General features: G+C 35.6%; 1 protein-coding gene across 2 annotated transcripts in view; it reads right to left on the bottom strand.

The window, feature by feature from the left end:
• Positions 1-3,936: 3,936 nt before the first annotated feature.
• Positions 3,937-22,556, bottom strand: part of LOC126470300 (host cell factor 2) — a 280,358-nt gene continuing 261,738 nt past the window's right edge. The window contains exon 17 of one of the 2 annotated variants that reach the window (XM_050098071.1): positions 3,937-6,368. In XM_050098071.1, coding sequence (XP_049954028.1) covers positions 6,352-6,368 — 17 coding nt within the window. In that variant the 3' untranslated portion in view covers positions 3,937-6,351. Of the gene's footprint in view, positions 6,369-14,329; positions 18,782-22,556 lie in introns of those variants that run through there. The other variant, XM_050098070.1, reaches the window with a different exon arrangement.

Below are 22,556 nucleotides of genomic sequence, written 5' to 3'. Positions count from 1 at the left end.
TGGAGTCCATCCTAGAGCCACATGCAGGAACCTTTTTAAGAAGCTTGAAATACTTACATCCACTGCGCAATATATATTCTCTTTGATGTGCTTCATAAGTAAAGAAAAATCCATCTTTAAGCTGAATAGTGCATATCACAGTCACAATACTAGAAGGAAACATGATAATCCACTATGATCAGCCAAATTTAAGTATGGTGCAGAAAGGAGTCCGTTTCAGTGGCTGTAAGATTTTTAATGCCCTCCCTTCAAGAATTAAGTGTTTGGTAGATGATGATCTCTTGTTTTAAAAAACCTTACGGCAGTTCCTATTGCAAGGATCATTTTATACACTAGAAGAGTTCCTGAACTACAGTGTTTAGCATTTCTTGTATTTTAAATTAAATGTATGCCCAAATTTGTATTTGTAATACCGAATATTTTTATCGTAAACATATATTTTGCAATATTTATTTCTCTGTAACACTTATTATCTTGTAATCTTTAGCTATCTCTAAAATGTATTTTTTTTAGTGGGGCCTAAGTTACTGTTTTTGTTTTGTTTTGTGTATTACCATAAATTCTGGCCAAAAGCTTGTAAAATTGACACGTTCCATATCCTGTGATAGTGACACAACATGAATCACCGGAACAAGAGATAAATAAAATAAAATAAATAAAAATAAGACAGTTCTGCCTCACTGCAAATTACAGGTGCATCACAGTGTGGGAATGAAATAATAGAGCTATTGGAAACCTATTCCAAAGTTGAAGTACAAAGGATACTATGACTCTTGTGGGCAAAAGTCTCAGTAGGATATGGACCAAATGCAGTGTTGTATCTAGCTGTAGTGAAATGCTGCAAGCAATTTGTCCAGGGTCACACAGGCATGGATCATGTCAATTGGGAAGAAAGACAATCAGCACTGTGCACATATGAGAATATCCGGGCAATCGAGGAACTGATTCACAGCAGTCGCAGATTTTCCAGTGATGAGGACATTCACACAGCAGTTCACAAACAGCTCTGACCAAGGAAAGGGATTTATGTCATCCAGGAATTGAACAATTGATGGAATACTCCAATTATTGTTGACAGAGACTTGGTGACAATCTTGAAAAATAGTCTCATGTATCTATATCCCTTTGAAGTTTAATGGAGCATTCTATACAACTTACTGGACTTGTCAAAATAATGTGTAAATTAATCCTTGTAACACCCAATGCATGGACCTAAGTCTTTCTCGTTTCAATAAACTGTGTGCTACATCCAGTCACAGTGTGCCTTCAAGTATACCAAACAGTGTCAATGGTATTGCTTAATCTCGTTATTCAGCTTTTGTATTTACTTGCATTAATAGCTGCTCTTTTGTGGGAACTGCTGCACATCTCCATAGTAGTGCTTGTCCAGAAGAGTATGAGGCATTATATATTATCAATTCAGCCATTGGATGCAGTTAGTCGATGGTCTTGTGACACATATGAATGGTAACAAATTATTCAACTGATGAACGACAGCATTGGTCTGCTCTGAATAGCAGCTAATACCCTCTCTTGAATATAATGGATATGGTCAATGTGTATTACTCCAATTCCTCTCTCAAATATTGGAGCATCAGGTTTCAAATATTCTACTAATCAACGAGTAGAAATATCTCTTTTAACAGCTATCAGAGCCTGATGCATTCTGCTGTAGAGGTCCTCTCTCACAAGACCCTACACTTTAATACTGCTACTACATTCAGCAATTTACACAGCTTAATGTGTGAATTTTTAGTCATGCTCATGCTACCTACATTGATATGCATCACAGGTACACTACAGCCATCATAAATGATTTGGCAGACAGGGTAGGCAGCAGTCTGCAATTGTTTGCTGATGGTGCTGTGGTGTATGGTACGTTGTCAAAGTTGGGTGACTGTAGGATACAAGATGACTTAACAAAATTCACAGTTGGTGTGATGAATGGCAGCTAGCTCTAAATTTAGAAAAATTGAGATTAATGTGGATGACTAAGAAAAACAAACCCATTATGTTCAAATACAGCATCAGTAGTGTCCTGCTTGACACAATCACATCGTTTAAATATCTGATCATAACATTGCAATGCAAAGCAATACGACATGAAAAGAGCATGTAAGGATTGTGGTAGGGAAGGCGAATGGTTGAATTCGGTTAATTGGGAGAATTTTAAGAAAGTGTAGTTCATCTGGAAAGGACACTAGAGGAAGTTATTCTTGAGTACTCATCTAGTGTTTGGGATTTGTACCAGGTGGGATTCAAGGAAGACCCTGAAGCAATGCAGATGCAGGCTGAAGGATTTTTGTTACCGGTAGGTTTGAACAATATATAAATGTTATGGAGATGCTTCAGGAACTGAAATCGGAATTCCTGGAGGGAAGTCTATATGTTCTTTTCCAGGCACACTACTGAGAAAATTTACAGAACCAAAATTTGAAGCTGACTGTAGAACGATTCTACTGCGCCATCATACATTGTGCATAAAGATGACAGAGGTAAAATATGAGAAATCAGGGCTCATATGAAAGCGTATAGTCATTTTTCCTTTGCTCTATTTGCGAGTGGAACAGGAAAGGAAATGACTAGTAGTGGTACAGGGTACCACTACTAGTACCGTATGGTGGCTTGCAGATTATGTATGTAGATATAGCTCATTTTACTTAGATGTACAAAATGTGGAAATTGATAATTTCAAAGAAGGTAAAAACCTTTGAAACTTTAATGTGTTTACTCACTTTGCTAGGATTTGGTGAAAAGTAATGTGTGAATTTTTTTTGGTGAAAACTCTTAAAGCTTTTTAATTAAAACTAATTTTGTCAAAATCCTACATCTTTGTTCTTCATGGCTACATATTTGCTTCTGAACATAGTCACCCTGGTCATAAACACATTTCTCCCAGAGGGCAGTTTGTTGACACTGTCACCATTAAATTGGGGTTCTCAATGGTGTTATTTAAGCTTTGGAAACAGATGAAAATTAGATTCAATGGTGGATGATCAATGACAGTGAACCCAAGGCATCAGATTGTTGCAAACACAGGGTTCGTGTGTGGTCTGGCAGTTTTATGCTGAGAGAGAGAGTGCTCCATGTGTGGATGAGCTCTTCTATGGTTAGAAACATGATTACAGCACACTGTTTCTAGCACACTGACATAATTATGTACACACTGCCATGTCACATGCTACACTTTGTAGACCTCTAGCAGCAGATGGTTGCAACTTAGGTCACTGAAGTGGAGAAAGCTGAGCGAGTAATATGCATGACATGTAATACCTCAACTGACACTGGCAACAGAATACAAAATTCGGAGGCACAACTTTACAGCACACCCTCATATATCTTATCCCTGCTATGCATTTCACAGTGCTTTGCAGAGTATACATGTAAATATATGTTGTGCACATTATGTAGGAACACTTCAAAGCTTTCAATTATTTAATACACTACAGACTACAAAGGATATTTGCAGTAGTTGTTCAAGTAACATTTCATTTGTTCAGAAGGTTCTTAAATGTTGTTCATCTCTCCTGAAGTTACTGTAAGCAGAAGTGTCAAACATTTTACTTCTCATCAGTCTTCCTTTTTCTGCAATACTACTCAATATCTTTATTTTTAGAGTAAATAATTTCGAAGCATAGAGATTTTCACATGTGGCTCTGAGTTGTGTTGGATTTGACACTTTTGTCTCTGATAATAATCAAGATTCAATAGCTAACATGTTAAAATGTCAAACTGATAAAAAATTATATAAGTGTAATGAGAACAATTGCTAACTCCCATTCCATTACATGATGTCACACAGTCAACCTGACTGCTATAAGTGCTAAGACCATGTTTATATGTGTTGAGCCTGCCAATGTCATATCTACCGATGTTACAGGGAGTAAGTTTTATTGGGATTGGGTTGTAATGTGTAGAGTTTTTGTCCAAAACACATTACAAAATACCATTTATTCATTCTATTCAACAGCTTGGGAACTGCATTGGTTCTACATTAGTAACATTCATCACTTTCACAAATAACTAATGTGAATAAAACATATATAAAATTAAAATTAATTTACAGGAGGGAAAATTCTATGAAATTATGTACCACATTTATCAAAACAAAATACAGAAAATTTAAACATTTCAGTAAATGTTGATTTGATATGAAAGCAGCCATATGTACTGTACAAGATTTAACCAAGACTAGCTCTAGGCTTTAAAAATATGAATGCTTCATTCATAGTTAAATGTTCAAGTTATGATCACTTCCACAGAGGCATTAGGTAAGATCTTAAATTACTACTATTTTCAATTCAAAAACATACACAAATTCGGTATATATCAATGAGGCAGTATAGTTTCCCACTGGACTACTATTTACACAAATTAGATTCAATTCTCTGTTTTACATCTCTGAACAAATAAAAATTGAACAGATATGCAATACAACAAATGATAAGTAACATTTGCTAAACAAAAAATTTATGAATGTTTATTTATTAGGACACAGTAAGCACATACAATATCGGGAAATTTTTAAGAAAAATTTGTGTATTCTAACAATCATTGTCAAAATCTTACTCAAAATTCAGCAGCAGAAAGTGAAAAAGTTGCACACTCAATAACACCAGAGCAAGGGGCACAGGAATATAAACCATCAAAAATCTACAATGATTTATGATGCAAGCGAAAATTATGCCACATGTACAGGAATGCTTGGTAAACATTGTATTTTTGTGCAAACATATTTCATGTCTTCAGACGCACACTATGGACAAACAGAAAGAAGGCTGTTCCTTGCAGTCACATTAATTGATATACATTTCTTTCACAGCAGATGTAATTCTGATTTTCACTTGAAAAGCATATATACACTCACAAATAGAAACAAACATATGAACCCATCAGGTTGAACTTCACGTTACTTTTTCCAACAAATTAATGTGTTTCCATGCCTAAGTTATATTTACATGTGCACATTACGTTTATCATGATTACTTGAGGTACATAAATGATGAAACAATTATTTTTTTATTGTAAAGATGGAAAATTGTATTTTTTCAATTGGTGCAACATACACCGTTTTCATATGCTCTTAACAATCATTAAATCAAAATTAATGACATAATGTTTTAAAAGTCTTCTAAAAATTCCATTTCAACTAAGCTTTAATTGCTATAGCACATGTATCCTCAAAATTATATAAATCCCTTCTCTGAACATTTTCTAATGTAATTATGATTTGCATCACTCCAAGATTCTGAAAGTAAAGTGGCTATAGAAGCACTCTGATACAAACTAATATAGTTATAGCTTTTATTGTAACCCATTTACGACCAACCAACTGGACAGAAGCTGAATTTTTGTAATATGTGATGGTAGTTAAATTCCTTGGCAATAAGTTGACATGAAAGTTTATTAGAAACAGAGTATTACTTGATTATGCATTTGTTTTGCAAATGAAATTGGTCATGATCTATGTGAATGAAACATCCCAGCATTCACCTCGAGTGATTTAGGGAAGCCACTCACCTTTCATGATATTGGTCCCACTCACAAAATGAGATCTATTTGAAGTCTGAACAAATGATAGGTACTTTTAAGCAAACTGTAAATTTCAGACTGGATCTTTCAAAAGGAAGTGGGACATATGCTGACCAGCAACAGACCTGTATTAATCACTTTCACATGAATTTCTAATAGAACACTTTAAAGCTTCTGCCAGCCAGTTTACCTCTCTCCTACTTTTCCATATTCTCATGTCGGTACAATGGTACCACTGGGAGAAAATGAATGGCTATTTTTGTTTGTTTCATGAAAAAAATTACTCTACAATGGAGTTTACAATGAAATGGACCATCTATATATAACAGTGTGCCAGACAAGAACTCAAAAACAGATCTTCATCTTCCACAGGTACTTTAACACCTAGGATCACAGCAGGGAGTGCTGTTTCCAAACAGGTAAAGACATGACTGTATATTCTGGTATGTCTGGCAGTTTTTGACTCCCAGTGTGGATGATAAACTGGATTTATTGAAAAATATTTAGCTTTACTGTAAAGTACAATAACTCTTACGAAACTTTCACCATATTAAATAAAACTGTAAATTGAAATTTCTGCAGCTCTTAATATAAAACAGGTGAACAGTGGTGCTTTTTACACATCTATTTTTATAAAAAACAAGATGGTACGGTCACACTGTTGAGTTAGACATGAACCAATTGTGTATAGAAAATTTATAATGTGTGTACCAATCAGCCCTGCATTCACATTAAGTGGCAGTCATACTGCCAATTCCAATATTCACTGAACAGCTTATACAAGTGAAGGGATGTCAGCATGCTGAGTAAGTCATCACATTATTTCTTGCCTGAAACTGTTGACAACAAAGACTTAATTTCATGTATCAATGAGGGGAGAGGGGTTACATAAGATTTATGGTCAGAATTTACTTTCCAAGTATTAATTAGTTTGTGACAGTTAATAAAGTTAGTTGAAAATATAAATTGATGGCTACCACATGCAATGAAATAGTATCTATTACTGGAACAAAGACAATGAGCAAGTCCCACAGCAGCACACAAACAGTTAATAAATTGAGAAACATATAGAAAGTATGTATGAATTGGTGATGGCGATGGAAAGAACTTCACAATCCTACATCATAATATTATGAAAGTGCAGTAAAAAACAAAACAGAAATTGTTAGAAAATGAGCTAGCAGTAACTTCATCTTTTATCTGCATCAAAATTGTCAAAATTCTGTATCACTTTTTCTATCCTAGTACATATGACATCTGAGAGTTCTACTTCCTTCATTACTGTTCCAGCAATTGACAAGTATGCACTCTTATCTTCAGTTAAAATGCGCGCGCCCACACACACACACACACACACACACACACACACACACACACACACACACACACACACACACACACACACTTTTTTGTTGTGAGAGTTGCATCCATCGTTAAACTTTTCTAAAAAAAAAAATTAATATAACGTAAGACACTATAATGTTATAAATACTTTCAATAAAGGGCAGACCTCAAATGATTTATTTCAATCACATGTCACTCTGCATAACAATGAAGACTATTTTCTAATCTATCAAGGATGCTACAATATAGAATAACCAATGAGAAAAATAAAATCGCACAGAATGATTACTCCATGAATGGAATTTCCTGATGGTAGTACAGTTCAATATGTACCACTGTCCCACTGGAACAGTATCCTTGACCTAGGGAAGTTAAATACGTATATTAAACTAATGTATCTCAACCATTCTCCATAACATTATTGTATCTAGTCTTCAAATTACACAAAACTTATCTTTTTTAGCCAGAGATTGATCTAATTTAGGCAGTCCACAAGTTTTCTTTCTGTGGGAGACTTAGTATACTGTTTTTCAAAATTCTGCAGCACAACGACTATACTAACTCATTATTTATATACAAGTTTCATTGTGACTATTATGACATTTTCAAATGATCATTTTAGATCTTACAATATAGCATCACGGAGTGCTTTGTTGAGATTATTTTTCAGTCTTTGTGCTGTTGGAAATCATTAGAAATTTACACATTGTTCTCACTTTTGTATTCAGAACTATTGACTGAATGTAGGCGGCAATACAAAAGCAAGCAGAGCATTCCATGATGCACATTGTAAAACATAAAACGATCATTTGAAAATGATGTAACAGCCAAAATAAAACTCACTGTTTACAAACAAAAAGTGAATAAAGCAGTCATCCTGCAGAAACCTGGGACACTATATATCATTCCTAAGCAGTACTGAAACCTGTTTTCCAAATAACATGCCAATTTCATGTGTATTGCCATTTAAGACATATCATATTCTGTCATCCAAAGCATTGCAGTCACGTAATTTATTTTGCATTTTAACTTCTTAATAGCATAAAAATAGCTGCATAACTATATGAATGCAGGGCAATGAATAGGAATGTATCGATGACTTCAGTATTTCATTTTTCTATTCCTGAAAATGTATATTTAATGACATCATACAACAAAATTAAAAAAAAAAAAATTATGAATGTTTCAGGAGTGACAAATTAGCAATTTCATCCCACATTTCTGAACCACACATTGGACGTACTGCACGTTCCAATAACAGCCATTCATATCACATTGGAAACTGAGTTACACACATCTCAAATATTCCTAATTGGGAACCCTTTTAACCCATTATTCAAGTCACTGGGATTTGGCAGAAAAGAACCTATAGTTCCACAAAAACCAACCCTGTCCACTTGAAATAGACGCGTAGAAAAATTGTTGTTAAGCCTGGAAAACTATGCTCATCTGCTACTTCTAACATTTACTTCTACTAATATTAGATTCCCTTATATTCAGATAACAATGGTTGACCTCTCCAAATTTTTGTGCACTCTTCTTACAACTATAGATGTTGAATGCCAGATCAGCTGGTCATCTCACTTAGACACATCACCATCATCAAAGGTTTCTGTTATTTGTGTGACCACTGGAAATAATTTATTCCCATAAAATCTGTGTTGACAAGTGACCTCCATCATTTGTTAACATGTCCTAGTAAACGGGACATCAAAAGCCCAGAGAAAAGTCCTATGTAGCAACTGGCCATCCTCCCACTCCCCTACCTCCTCATGTGCAAATTATCCAGCGTACAGCAAGAAATAGATATGCTTGTGATGGCTCAGATGTACAAAAGACATTAAACACAATCAGTGAAAAAATAAAGTGCACATTTTAAAAAATTGAGAGGTAGTTTAGTAACTCCTTTGTTCACTAAAAGCAGGTGGCCTGAGGATGCCTCAGTACTGACCACGTACAAATAGGGCAGTTTTAAAAGGGGGTTTGTTTATTGAATAAGAGGGGGACAGAAATACTGGATGGTCCCCTAGTGGACACTAACACAGAAAACTTTTCAAATACTAACCAAATCATGATGAAACCATCTTTGGTATCTATCAAGTATTGTAGCGGTTCTGCATGGTATCTATCAAGTATTGTAGCGGTTCTGCAGAGAATTCGGCTCTTAGGTCAGTATAGTGAGACAGCCCCCAGACAATACAAAGGCTGCAAAATAGTATCTTTCAGAATTACACACCAACTTAATGTAATTCAAAAAAGTATTTTACTTTAATTTGGGTATGTTACAGGCTATTTCCTAATTTCTCCTTACAGCCAAAACACAAAGCTCACTATTAACAAATTCATGACCAAATCATTCTTTCGGTGCATACAGTGCAAGAATATTGAAATAAAACCTGGAATGAATGGTAATCTTGCTTGTCTTTTTTTGTCAATTATTTACTTATTTTAAAACAGTCATGCAATAAGAAAAAAAAAAACCTTAAACAGCTTACGTCTTTGGTGCCCAGTATGTATGTATGTATGTATGTATGTATGTATGTACAGCAAACTAATGATAAGAATGTTTCATAAGTAATACAAAAATGGAAACTTCTGTGTACTATTTCTCAGCTTAACTGCACACACTGATACAAACCAGATTAAATCTGTTAATTTTTATTTCTGTATGCTTCAAATTTCATTTTTACAACTGAATTTATAACTGAACTTGTTACATTCTGTGACACTTTACTTTAAAATTCCCAACTGTGTTTTATAATAAACAACTTTATTTCATTGCAAATTTTAGTCCATGAATTATCATCACTCTCAATAATTTAATGAATTATAAATCTTTTTTATAAATTCCTCACTTTTTATGGAGACAAGCTGGAACAGCTGGGCTTGAAAGACTGATGAAACTAGCATCTAGTCACATGTTACTGAATAACCAAGTATGGAGAATAAAGAAGACACTCCCTCCAGGAAGTACATACAAGATAATTACATAAAGAATTATTGTTGTTTATGTATCTTTGCAGCAGAGGTTAACAATATGCTAAAACTACCTTAAAGATGTCACTACAGAGGCAAGGAAGCACACAGTTCTAAAAAATCTACTGAACTATTGATACTCCAATTATCAGATTGGTTTTCAGGGGGGAGGGAAGGCAGTGGGAAATGAAAGTGATCAACAATCAGCAAAAGGAAAGGAGGCTGTGTAAAAGTGTGCAACCAAAACAAGTAGTGAAACAAAGATGAAAAAGTTAAGTCAACAAGAGGGGACAAGGTGGATACCTGAGATGCACACATGTATTCAACCTCAAACACGATTTCCTGTGTTCTACCTGTTTTTGTTGCACATAACCCATAGATTATACTGTGAGCACTCATATTCAGCCACCTAGCAACCAAAGAATGAGCTAACACTGCACAGATGAACCAATGTCGTAGCAAGTGTAGACAATTTCAGTTTGTTGCTAGCCTGTTTCAGATGCTATGGTTCTCTCCCAAAAATGTGTCAGATATTGTGACAATTGGGGTTAAACAAAAAGTACACTGAACTTTAGAGAATCTTAGCGCACGGCTTTGTTGACAGGAACCTGACATGTTTCCGATACCATCCACTAGTGCAAACAGATCAGCAATGCTTCATGTTAAGACTCTGAAGTCTGATATTCAATGTGCCATCTGCTCCGTTATTTGGAGTGGTAGAGGAATGCATCCAGTCTTAACTAATAGGCAATGAAATTTGTTGTTAAAATCCGGTACATTGCTCAGATTGAAAGCTATTACTTAAGTTACTAACTGAATTCTAACAAAGCAGTGAGTGAAGTATTTTAACAGACTAAATAGTGATTCACACAGCACACAGTATTTATGCGACACTTTGCTTCTGTCTACTACATGGATTACAGAAATTTCAGTTTTATACCAAAAGTACCTACCATTGTCAACCTGGGAAAATTTACAAAATAGTGACTTTAGCAATACAAGAACATGGTAATGCACTGGTTCACTACATAAAATGGCAATGTAACAAATTCTGTTGTGATACAATGTGTCTCCAATGCTAATAAATATGAGGCTGTTACAAATAAACAAGGTGAACTGGTGTATTTTTTACTACTACTACTACTACTATTACTACTAGTAGTAGTAAATACTAAATATCGGCAGTACTTAGTCAAAAAGGAATGCAGGTATGATGTAAGTGCTGTGTTACAAAGACATCCATGCCATCCTCAAACAATATTTCATTTCAACCCCAGAACACTTACTGTCCACCAGGCTATTGATTCCAGTTTCCCCTGGGTCTTTTAGTGGACAAAATTTCAATATTCTAAAGTCCAATTGTAAAATGCAGAAAACATGCAATCATCTGCAGCTTGATGAAAGTCTCTAAATTTCTAATGCTTGTTGAATTTCATTGTTGGTGATTTTAATAACAGGCAGTCTAAGTAACTGGTTATTTCTTCGATAAAATAAATAATTTTCTTTATTAAATGGAGCACTTCCCTTTCATTTTATAAACTATATAAATGATCAGTATTTCACTGCCATCTGTTTGTAGCAAAAGTTCCTAGTCACTGTAGCCATTGTAAACAGACTACCCAAATAACACAGGACTATTATATGTAATGGAAGTAGTGAAGTTAATGACTCATAGTTGAATCTTTGAGTGGTCATTACCTAACACTAACTCATTCTTCCCTCGTCCCATCCACTGATATGCCACTATTGAGCTGCAGTGCTAGTATAATATAGTCCATAGGTGATGGTGGTTTTGTGTGTGTGTGTGTGTGTGTGTGTGTGTGTGTGTGTGTGTGTGAGAGAGAGAGAGAGAGAGAGAGAGAGAGAGAGAGAGAGAGACCGTGTCCATCTGTTCATTAGTTAGTTCCAGAGGTTTAGCAACATTTACAGTCTTGTTTATGTGCCTATTGACTGATCAACATACATTACAACTATATTATTTACAGTCCACCCAGGACTTTGTTATCAATCTATGAACTCTTATTTGTGTATATAAATTGTCAAAAAATGTATCTGCAAAATCTCGAGAAATGATATATTTTAAACACACCTGATGTATTGTGAGGAAAGTTATGTTTCTTTGACCAAATTTGGAAGTGGGGCAAATCCACATTGCAGAGTTCTAGCACTATCTAAATATTTAAAACAGGGAATCATGAAATTAAAATTCAACATATAAGCATGTTTATGGCTGATCAACCTGCTTCATCTACAGGAACAGCACCATGCCAACAAAGTTTAGCATATTACACAGTCCCCATAACAGTTATTAGGCACCTTCCCTTACAATTCTTTATTTCAACAAACTCTCCTGAGGACATCTTTGTATAAACCTAATTTGGTAATGGTAATCATTATATACTTGTCACTGATAAACAATGGAAAGGAAACATGAAATACAGTATCTATATGAACTGATCATAGCATTTCCAATCTTAAAGCCAACTTAAAAGTTATAATGCTATAGATTTGCTTACTTGATTTTGGGGGAGGGGACCAAACAGCGAAGTCATCAGTCCCATCGGATTAGGGATGGACAGGGAAGGAAGTCGGTCATGCCCTTTCAAAGGAACCATCCAGGCATTTGCCTGAAGCGATTTAGGGAAATCACAGAAAACCTAAATCAGGATGGCCAGATGCGGGTTTGAACCATCATACTCCTGAATGCAAGCCGAGTGTGCTAACCACTGTGCTACCTCACTCGGTAATGGTATAGATTTTGTGATGCAATGAATATCAAAGGATTAACATCACTAGACAGGCACTTATAGTACCTGCTATGTCAATATCAATCTACAACCGGTAAGGTATCTAGAGCTTAAACATAAAGTAACATTTGATTTTTATCCTGTTATATAAATAGATGTGCCCAAACAATGGGTCTCATGGTGAAGGAATGTGAAACTGAATGATGAGATCTTGGACTTGACACAATGATCCTTGGATAGGTATTCCCTGCACAGCCATCAGAATGCCTTTAACCTGCTTATCAACTTTGGGTCTAAATATATGTGACTTCCATGATGTTGATTCTTATGTCAATCTTCAAGAAGTAACTACATGCAGTTCTTACTACTGTCATGCAATTTAGACAACCTTCTGACAGTCTCATGTGTGGCCTGGTACACAGTAACGATCCTGAGGTATACTGATAAATGCATGGCTAATTCAAAGCTATGTATTCAGTTCTTTAAAACGCAGAATATTCCAGGGAACACTCCCATACCTACACGTTTTTGTTCTAATATAACTGAAATACAAATAAAATATTTCAAACTGCAGAAGTGTTTTTATTGATGGCTACTTATTGTTTCACACCTTACTGACTGCCAGAAATTCTCTGTTGTTCTACATTAAATAATAATTTCATCTGTATTCTCTCAGTGTCATGTGAGGACTCAGTAACAAAGTAGTATCATTCATTTTAATGATATGGCCAAATGGAAATCTGAAGTCACTTTACATATGATTTGATGTGCTGAGGAAATTCTGTACATGTACTAAAAAAATCTTTTGCATATTAGCTTCTGGAGAGTGTTGTAAAAACACTTTCAAATTAATTAATAATATCTTGAGTTAACAGCAATCTGTGTGCAATATATCATTATTTAACACACTGACTGCCACAAGGCTGCTGGCACTCACAGCAGAGGTTCACTCCTCTCACTGTGTGCCCCACACACTCCATTCTGTTTAGATGATCTGTAAAGTTGGGAAAAGAAAATTTCCAGATGTTGAACAATGTACAGTATCCAAGTTCCTGCACACCAGAGTCAACTAAGAGAGAGAGAGAGAGAGAGAGAGAGAGAGAGAGAGAGAGAGAGAGAGAGAGAGCGTGTGTGTGTGTGTGTGTGTGTGTGTGTGTGTGTGTGCGCGCGCGTGTGGGTGGGTGGGGGTAGGAAACCATAAAAATTATTGTAACAAACATGGATGTGCTGGTACTCTGTAAAAAAGAATACAAAAAAAATTTGTTTTCACAGGTAACAATACTCTTAACGTTTTCTACTGACTGGTGACAGTCAAAAACACTAATCTGTTAACATATCCAGTGTCTATCAAACTATTCCTTCTTATCTAAACAAAAACAAATTTTTAGTAATGCCACATTGATAAGCCATACCACTTTTTAAGAAATAAGCAATGCCTTTACTTTAATCTCACAATATACTTTGTATATTAAAACATTTGTTTATAAATATAATATATTTAATAAAAAATGTGTCTCATGTACAGACAATAATAATCAATAAAAACAAAATGCTGGACTTTAAGAACATGGCTACAGGGCTGTTTTCAAGCAATGTATCAATAGTTTGATGAAAATAACAACAAATGGCAGTGAACATGTAGTTCTCAGTGTCCCATTGCAGCACACCAAGGCAAAGGGAAAGGAAAGGGGAGGGGGATTTTTTACATGAGAAAAATAAAAAAAGCTAAATTAATATTTAAGCAGTCATATACATTAAAATATGTTCTTCTCTGTCATATACATTAAAATCTGTGGCTCAGTGTCAGCATACTACTTCAGTTTCAGTCCCAAATTGACTCTGAAGAGTCAGTGAGTATAATGACACCACAATACAATCATAAATATATTAACAAAATTACACAGTAACCAAAAAATGTACATAGAACATGCACCAACAAAGGGACCAAATGTTAAATAAATATATCTAAAGTCTTTGTGCTGTGATGAGGAGAATTTAGACACACAACAATATCATTTAAACACTGTTGCACATGCAGCCATCTTATTTGTGCCACTAGCTAGCACTAACACACTAGAAAGATGCACTGCTTCTTTTCTTATTACACACATCTTAAGAGCTTTACAATACTTTAACAGCCATTATTAAACATTGTAGTTGTCAATGTTTCTAAAAACAGAATGTTCCCTCTCCTGCCTCACAACTGAGACTATAACAAGAGCCACACTCTCTCTAAAGTATTACTCGTCAAAGCCAAATGAAGTCTTGGATGTAGTAAAACTTAGTCATACTACTAATTTCAGTCATATTCAAAGTATTGCACTTCGTTACTTAATTGCTATTTATGTAATTTAAGTCCTGTGTGGAACTATGATGATGGAGTCCCATTACCCTGAAGGTGAAATCAATTTCTTATCCCTGTTACTCTGCTGAATGGCATGCTGAGTGATTTCATTTAAAGCAGCCAGGACAATTTTTTCTTATTACTATTTTATTGTTATAATATCATCACAGAACAATTACATACTCAAACTGCAGGTTTGCAATATGTATGCTCTGGCAACTGTTGGTGTGATGGGCATAATCAGTCAATGGTGACAGAAGAAACACTAGATTACCAAATGCAGAATGTGTATGTAGAACACCAATAAGGATTATGTATCCACTGTATCTCTGCATTTCTTTGCATGCATCAGTAAGAGAGCTTACATGTGGTGTTTACACAATATACTGCACTGAGGTTTCTGGTATTTTCTGAAGCTTGCCACATCTCACCCACATATCTACCTTGTCCACTTAATGCTTTGCCTCTCCACTACTAAAACAAAACCATTGTTAGTTCTACAACATAGTTTCCCCACTTTTTTCTGGAATAAAATTAATTCCCATCCCACTTAATAGCTTGTGAAGGACTATAATGGTTGGTCTACAATGCCCCAGTGTCATTTAACACCTTGATTTTTATTGATAAGGATTATCATCACCTAACTTGAACTGAAGATAAAACCAGAGTAGCTTCATCACTGTGTTGAAAAGAGAGACTAGGACAGACACCTCATACACTCTACTATTGATTCAAGCGGATGCTGTAAACCTCTATTCAATTACACAAACACTGGAAGACTGCCAGGCACAGTAGTTAGAAGAATAGAACTGGACCATCTATTTCCTCTGTTGTTCATGATATTCCATAGGCAGTTCCTGGGCAATTATTTTCTACGCTGACATAAATATCGCTGTTGTTTGCTGCTTGAACTTCAAATTATAACTTGGACATATTGTGTGCAGCATTTCATGCAGCAATTGTTTCCCAACACTGACTAGAGTTTTCTGAAGCTGCTTCAGGCACATTTCTGAATCGGGTTTAAATGATTTCTGACAAGATTCAAGCACAATGAGTACTAGATTTCAGGCTTTAATTACATTTTCCAATACAACCAACAATAATTTTGTTTGTCTCCTTTACTTCACAGTCCCAGGAGCACAGAACCTGCACCACAATAATGAGATCATTTCATCTCAAATGCGAGGCAATTCTCAGCAATAGCAAATTTACTGAGATGTTGCATGTTCTTCACATCTTCATTTAACATTTCTTACAGTCTATTCAGCATACAACATCCTATAGTCATAAGGTACACAGAATATACTCTGATTTTGGAGGCCTAAAAAGAAGAGAATAAATGAAAAACTTGGTTTCCTGACTATATCGGACCCTTTTACAAAACAGGTCAGTTATGCTTTGTTAAATAAGATCTAAGCCTTTAATATCTGAATTATACTGCATATCACACAAGTGCCACATGCAGGTTTGACAAATTATAAAACTGTATCAGGAAGATATAGTCACAAACAATATTACACCCGATTCAAGCAGCTAATTAAACTTGATACTAGCATCTTAGCGCCAACACTGAACTTTTAGGACAGTGTAATAAAAGAGACAATTGAGATTACTGTGCCAATGAAGGCATTCAATATGCTTAGATCTTTTGGAAGGAAGATAAGGATTTAACATTCCTTTGATGAAAGAGGTAATTAGGTATGGAACACGAGCTCAGACTTGGTCAAAAATTGATAAAGTCCTAGCAAAAACCTTCTGTTACCTTAGGCAATTTAGGGAAACCATGGAAAACCTAATCTGGATGGCCAGAGAAGTATTTGAATCCCCGATCCCCACACTCTGCTAAAAAATCAAAGTCTTGCTTGGTATATGTGCAGAAATTGTATGAATTTAATACAAAGAACACCAGGGGAGCAGACTTTCAATGAGATACTACTGTCAGCATCAGAAACAATCACGACAGTGCACAGCTTTGCCAGTTTACAGTTTGGAGTCCTTACAGCAAAAATTGAAGTCTTTCCTCAGCACAGTAAAAAAGACAGATGGAAAACTGTTAAAATATTGCGAAAAATGACACTATCAACTTGGGTACAAAGTCTAAAGGCATGATATAATAAGTTCCTTTCAGTTAGTACAGATGATAAAGCTCACCTCAGATTTTAATGTGTAATTTTTCATGTAATATTTTATGTACCATTTATGACTATCAGAGTACAGTATCACTACAAAAATATATGAGTACTTTTTATAAATAATTAAACACTTTCCTTCTTTCATATTATAAGCTAGCTGAAAATAAGTTCAAGCCCCCCTTTTTTTTAGAGAGAGAGAGAGAGAGAGAGAGAGAGAGAGAGAGAGAGAGAGAATTAAAGTGGGGCTGGTTGCCATGTATTTTATCATCACTTATGCATCAAATACACAGGACAAGTCATAAAATTTAAATTCTGGCTAGTACAGCATACTGCAGCTTCGTTAGCACTGATTCACTGAGTAATGTGTGAACGTACTTTTTGTTTCGATTCCGATGTGTTCTATTGTAACAGTTCAGTTTGTTACCCATGTTCTGTTCTTTACACTTCACGATTTATCTACTCTGGAAACCTTAAAATAAAATTGCAATTGGTCAGCTGAGCGTGAGTGAAAACTTCGTCTTTACACAAAAATATCATGTTTCCACAGAAGCATCATCCACCTTGTGCTGCTCCAGTAAACACTTCTTTTAACACGTGTGATGCCAAAACTACAAATAACAGCAAGCCATATGGCTACACTGTGTCGTGATGAAGCACGAATCCTCAACTGCCTCTTCTACATTTGGCTTTGCCAAGTAACATAAAAACAGCAGCGAGTTCAGTTTGTACTGCTTTTTTGTTTTCAAATATTCTCATACAAACACCTAATCAGAGAAAATGTTCATATTAAAATTATGATGGTATGCTTTGTGTAAAATTCTTGTTACAAACTAAAATTAAAAGCAGTTTCTACATATATGCAAAATCATTACAGCAAAATTATTCCACGTTCTTACGTTTATTTGCATGTACACTTTTCTGACACCTCAAGGGACACTACATAAAATATATAGGGGCAAGAGAGAGATCAGCATGACAACACGATGGAAGGTGGGCACTGCTCTCCAATATACTGAATTCAATGACTCACAAAAGGTCTAAATTAACACTTTAATAAATGTAGGGGCAGAAATGTTGTTCATGAATAATTCAGCCTTTAGAACACACATATCTGTCCACATTTTGGTCAATTAGACATACATGAATATTAATTCAAATACAATTTAAAATGTACTTCAGCATTTTATAACCTTTGGAATAGAACATTTTATCATATTCAGATAAAGTGCTTTATGTTGAACATTTAATAAGAATGGATATTTCTTTGACACAAAATTAATAAAATTATTTACAAAATGCTGAAGCTCTATATGCTCCAGTGTGCAGAGAAAGATTGTAACACTGCTATACTTCCTTGGTGTAAGAAATAACACATTTCCACAAAGATAATCAAGACAGCTGTAGAAACTTTGGACAAAACACAAATTTGCAGAATGCTTGAATTTATCAACCAAGCTTCACAAAAATTAAGATGATGTAACTGAAATGACAACGAGTCTAGATACCATTACAAATTGTTTCTGGAATTTATTTCTGGTTCGACTTAGAACTATTTGCACAAGTGTTCCACAACTCTCCAAACAAATGGCATTTTCAAGACTGGTCTTCTGGTTTTCTCCTTTTTGCTGGATTACCTGCTGTGGCAGTCGGTGGTTTTATTGCTGCCTGTCGTTTTAGAATGGCTGGTTTGGTTTGTGGTGTTGTATCTGAAAAGTGCACGATTATTTAGAACCTGCAAATGCATGCAATATTGACACTATCATAAGTGGCCGTGAGGTGAAAGCAGACAGACCGAGAATATTATTAAACATCAGAAGACTATGAGACGAATCTTCTATTTCCAGAACATGTGCCACTATGTGCAGAAGAGTAATATTCTCAGGGCAGTCACTGTTCATACATCTGACAGATGAAGAACTGAAGTGGCCAGCACAATGACATAATATGAAGAATCCTTACATTCCTGGGGGCCTTTATACAAAATCGAAGGAAGATATATCAATGCAGTTTTCCTGAGCAAGAACTTTCTCTGTTCTGTATAAGTCCATAGAAGAAAAATAAAGGATTTCTGTCCAAAACTTTTCTGATAGATGTGTATGTGAAAATGGATCCTAAACATTTTTTGTGAATGCCTGTATAACACATATAAACATTACAAATTAAAGTACTGACATATACTGTTACTACAATACTAACGCCACATTTCCAGGAAAAGTAAAAACCAAAACTCTAAAGTATCATGGTTGTGGCTCAAAAAGATATGCCAAAAGCAGTCTTTGGATTTGAAAAATATATCACAAAATTTTGAGCAACATTTGGGGCAGTAGCTAAAAATGAATGAATGCATGTTATTTCCTCACTGTCCATTCCAACTAAGAAGATTTATTTTTATAGCTTTTTAGACCTCTGTTAGAGACAGTACAATCAATGCATCAAACACACAACAGCACCATAAAGAAAAAAAAAAAGTGTGTGTAAGTGTTTTTTTTTTTTGACATTATTTGTTAATAAATTACAGTTTTCACTGGGAGATACACCTCTTGAGAAGATAGAAAACTGACTGCAGACCTGTGAAATGTACTAATCCAAAATTCACTTTTAGTAATAAGTTCTACAGGCAGTCCAAATGCACACAGTTGGACGACTTCCGAGTCTACCCTAACTGAATTCGGGTTTGTATTTAATTTCCTGTGAGCTCACTGATTAAGGCTACATATGTATGTTTGAGTCTTATGACTGGTGAAGGATGCATAAATTTAACAATTCTAGCATTGCAAAAATAGCAGAAACCTACATACACATATTTGTCTAACTAAAGTTCACTTAATACGATTCATTCTTTTAAGGCTGTGCTACCTTGTTTCCACATTGCAAAATTAAGCTTTGTAATATTGCTATTTAGTTCTGTGTATTCCTACTTTTTTATGAGTTAACTCTGGATAAAGTTAGTCATCCACACTTTAAGTAGCTCTTTCTGTAAAAGATAACAGGAAATACAGAGTTTGTCACAGAAGTTTTGACAGTAAAATTCTTCAGCAAACCAAAAGTGGTAGAGTGATGTGGTTTACGGTAGAAAAAAAGGGGTGAGTGATCTCAGATGATGAATACAGCTTGGCTTTTAACGATGAATACGACTTGGCTCGGTTGCCTCTTGGCAGTGGTAGACTGAGGATCGGGTTTCACATGTAGTACGATTCGAGATGTAGTGGCTCATCAAACAGCAATACAAAGTCAAGTTTTGCATTAAACATGAAAGATAAGACTCTAAGATGGTGAGCCTGATTCAGATAGCCTTCGGCAGGGGGTCATGTCCCAGCCAAAAATTTATGAGCGGCACAAGATGTCCTGGAAAGACCAAGAAAATGTAGATGACAGTCAGCAATTTGTGCGTTTGTAAATGTCCCAAACACACAAAAATATGGAGAAAGTATGAAAAGTTTTGAACGGGAACTGACAGTTGAATTAAGAATGATAAAGGATTGCAATATGCTGATCTCATGTGTTTATCTAATTTTGAAACACTAATTGGTGATGAGAAATGGAGATGGTACCAAAAATGTGAACTGATTAACAGAAGGTAATCAGTCTGGTGAAGTGTAGCGAGTTGTGAGAAGGCCACACGAGTGACCCTAATACTTCAGGACCAAGCAGCAGCAGGTAATGAGACATGGATTTTTGAGTATGAATATAAATCCGAAAGACAAAGCAGTAAGTGGGAAATGAAAAATTCACCTCACCTGAAGGAGACCTGCATGAGCACACCCAAGTTTAGGGCAACGCTAATAATCATTTTTGACTCCACGAGTATGACAGCGGTAAATATGTACCTCAAGAAGAAAATGTTAATGGCCAGTTTTATACTAAAATCTTCACTCAGTTGTGGGATAGGGTGAAACACAACAGGAAAGACATTGTGAACAACTATATTTTGCATCACGATAATGGGACAGGCTGTTCACCCCTTGTCATGCAAGACTTTCTCATCAGTCAGTAACAGCATGGCAATGCTACCTCAGCTGTCACACAGCCTTGACTTGGCACCAACCGACTTCATTTTGTTTCCCACGATAAAGAGAAACTTGAAGGGACACTTTCACAGGTTGTTTAAAGGGAGGGTGGGGGGGAGGGAGGGGGGGGGAGGGGGGGGGGTAAAAGATATTTTGACACAATGCCTTAAGGAAGTTACCGATGATGCCTTGCAGAAAGACTATGCAGGCTAGGTGAAGCAGTGGACGCTAGGCGTGGATGCAAACGGAATGTACTTTGAAGATTATTAAGGTGTTGTACGTAAAAAAAAATTCTTGAAACTTTTGGGATGGACCCTATATGTGTTTTGTCAGCATGAGGCTAAATTGACTGAATACCAAATTATGGTTCGGAAAATATAACAGCAATGTTTACTTTATTATATTTAACTGTGTTCCACAAACAACTCACTATATTTGATTACATGCAGAACACCTCTCATAAATGCACAACAATAAAATCACAGAAAGTGTCATGGTATTTAATATTTTGTCAGTATTAATTATGCTGGGACAGTGCTCTTGCATATAAGCTGTTTATCATGAGTAGTGTCAGGACAAATTAAACTGCATAAGTGTTAACTCAAAATTGTTACATCAAATAATGTTCTTTCTCTCGAGTGATGTCAGAGAGTAAATATCTCCTACTGACAATGTGTGATATCATTTCACACCATGTAATGAGATTTATTTGTAGACAACTTATTTATTAGGGGCAATTAAATGAAAAAAAAGTTCCCGAGAAGCTTTTTATTCTAAAGCAATCACATACCAATTGACAAATTTGTCTCAATAGAAAAAAAATTATCACTACTAATGTTACAGAAATTTTAAAGCCACTGACAAAACTCATTTCCAAAATCTGTTTTCAGGCAATGAACCTGTTCTGTAGGTGAAATAGGTGTAAGGATCTCTCCTAAATGTGGAATCATTTAGAGATGTAACAGTGTCAATGTGACATCCATGGCAACATATCTCATTTTTCAACACATACAGTGGTTAAGAAGCTTTAGTACAACCACCATCGAACATCACAATGGATGCAGAGGAGATGGCACAGTTATTGCAGGGAAATAGTAAATAATGCTTTCACAGAGTGCGGGTACAAAGTGTGGCATGGGCAGAGCCATTGAACCATGTGTTTACCCGCTGGTGGCAATAGGCCTTGTAGGCAGTTCTAATGCGGATTTCAATGACTGCGGACCAAGCCGTCGCCTCATGCAGTTTCCCTGTGTTCAGTTGTCAGTTGCTTGCAATGGTGGTCAAATATTGTGTTTTCCTCCAAGCTCATTCTCTACATGGTGTTCAGGGTCTCTGCTCCCTAGTACACAGAATCAAATGTTGAGATTCATTCTCTCTTGCAGGGTTCAGCTTCCAAACTCGTTATAGGGTGGGATAAACTGACTAGTTCTGAATAACTGGTATTTTCGCTTTGTTTGGTCTCGGTTATAACAAA

This window comes from Schistocerca serialis, chromosome 3 (assembly GCF_023864345.2).
Source record: "Schistocerca serialis cubense isolate TAMUIC-IGC-003099 chromosome 3, iqSchSeri2.2, whole genome shotgun sequence".
Classification (NCBI taxonomy): Eukaryota; Metazoa; Arthropoda; class Insecta; order Orthoptera; family Acrididae; genus Schistocerca; species Schistocerca serialis.
Note: the sequence above shows the minus strand (reverse complement) of the source record. Positions and strands in the feature narration are given on the sequence as shown.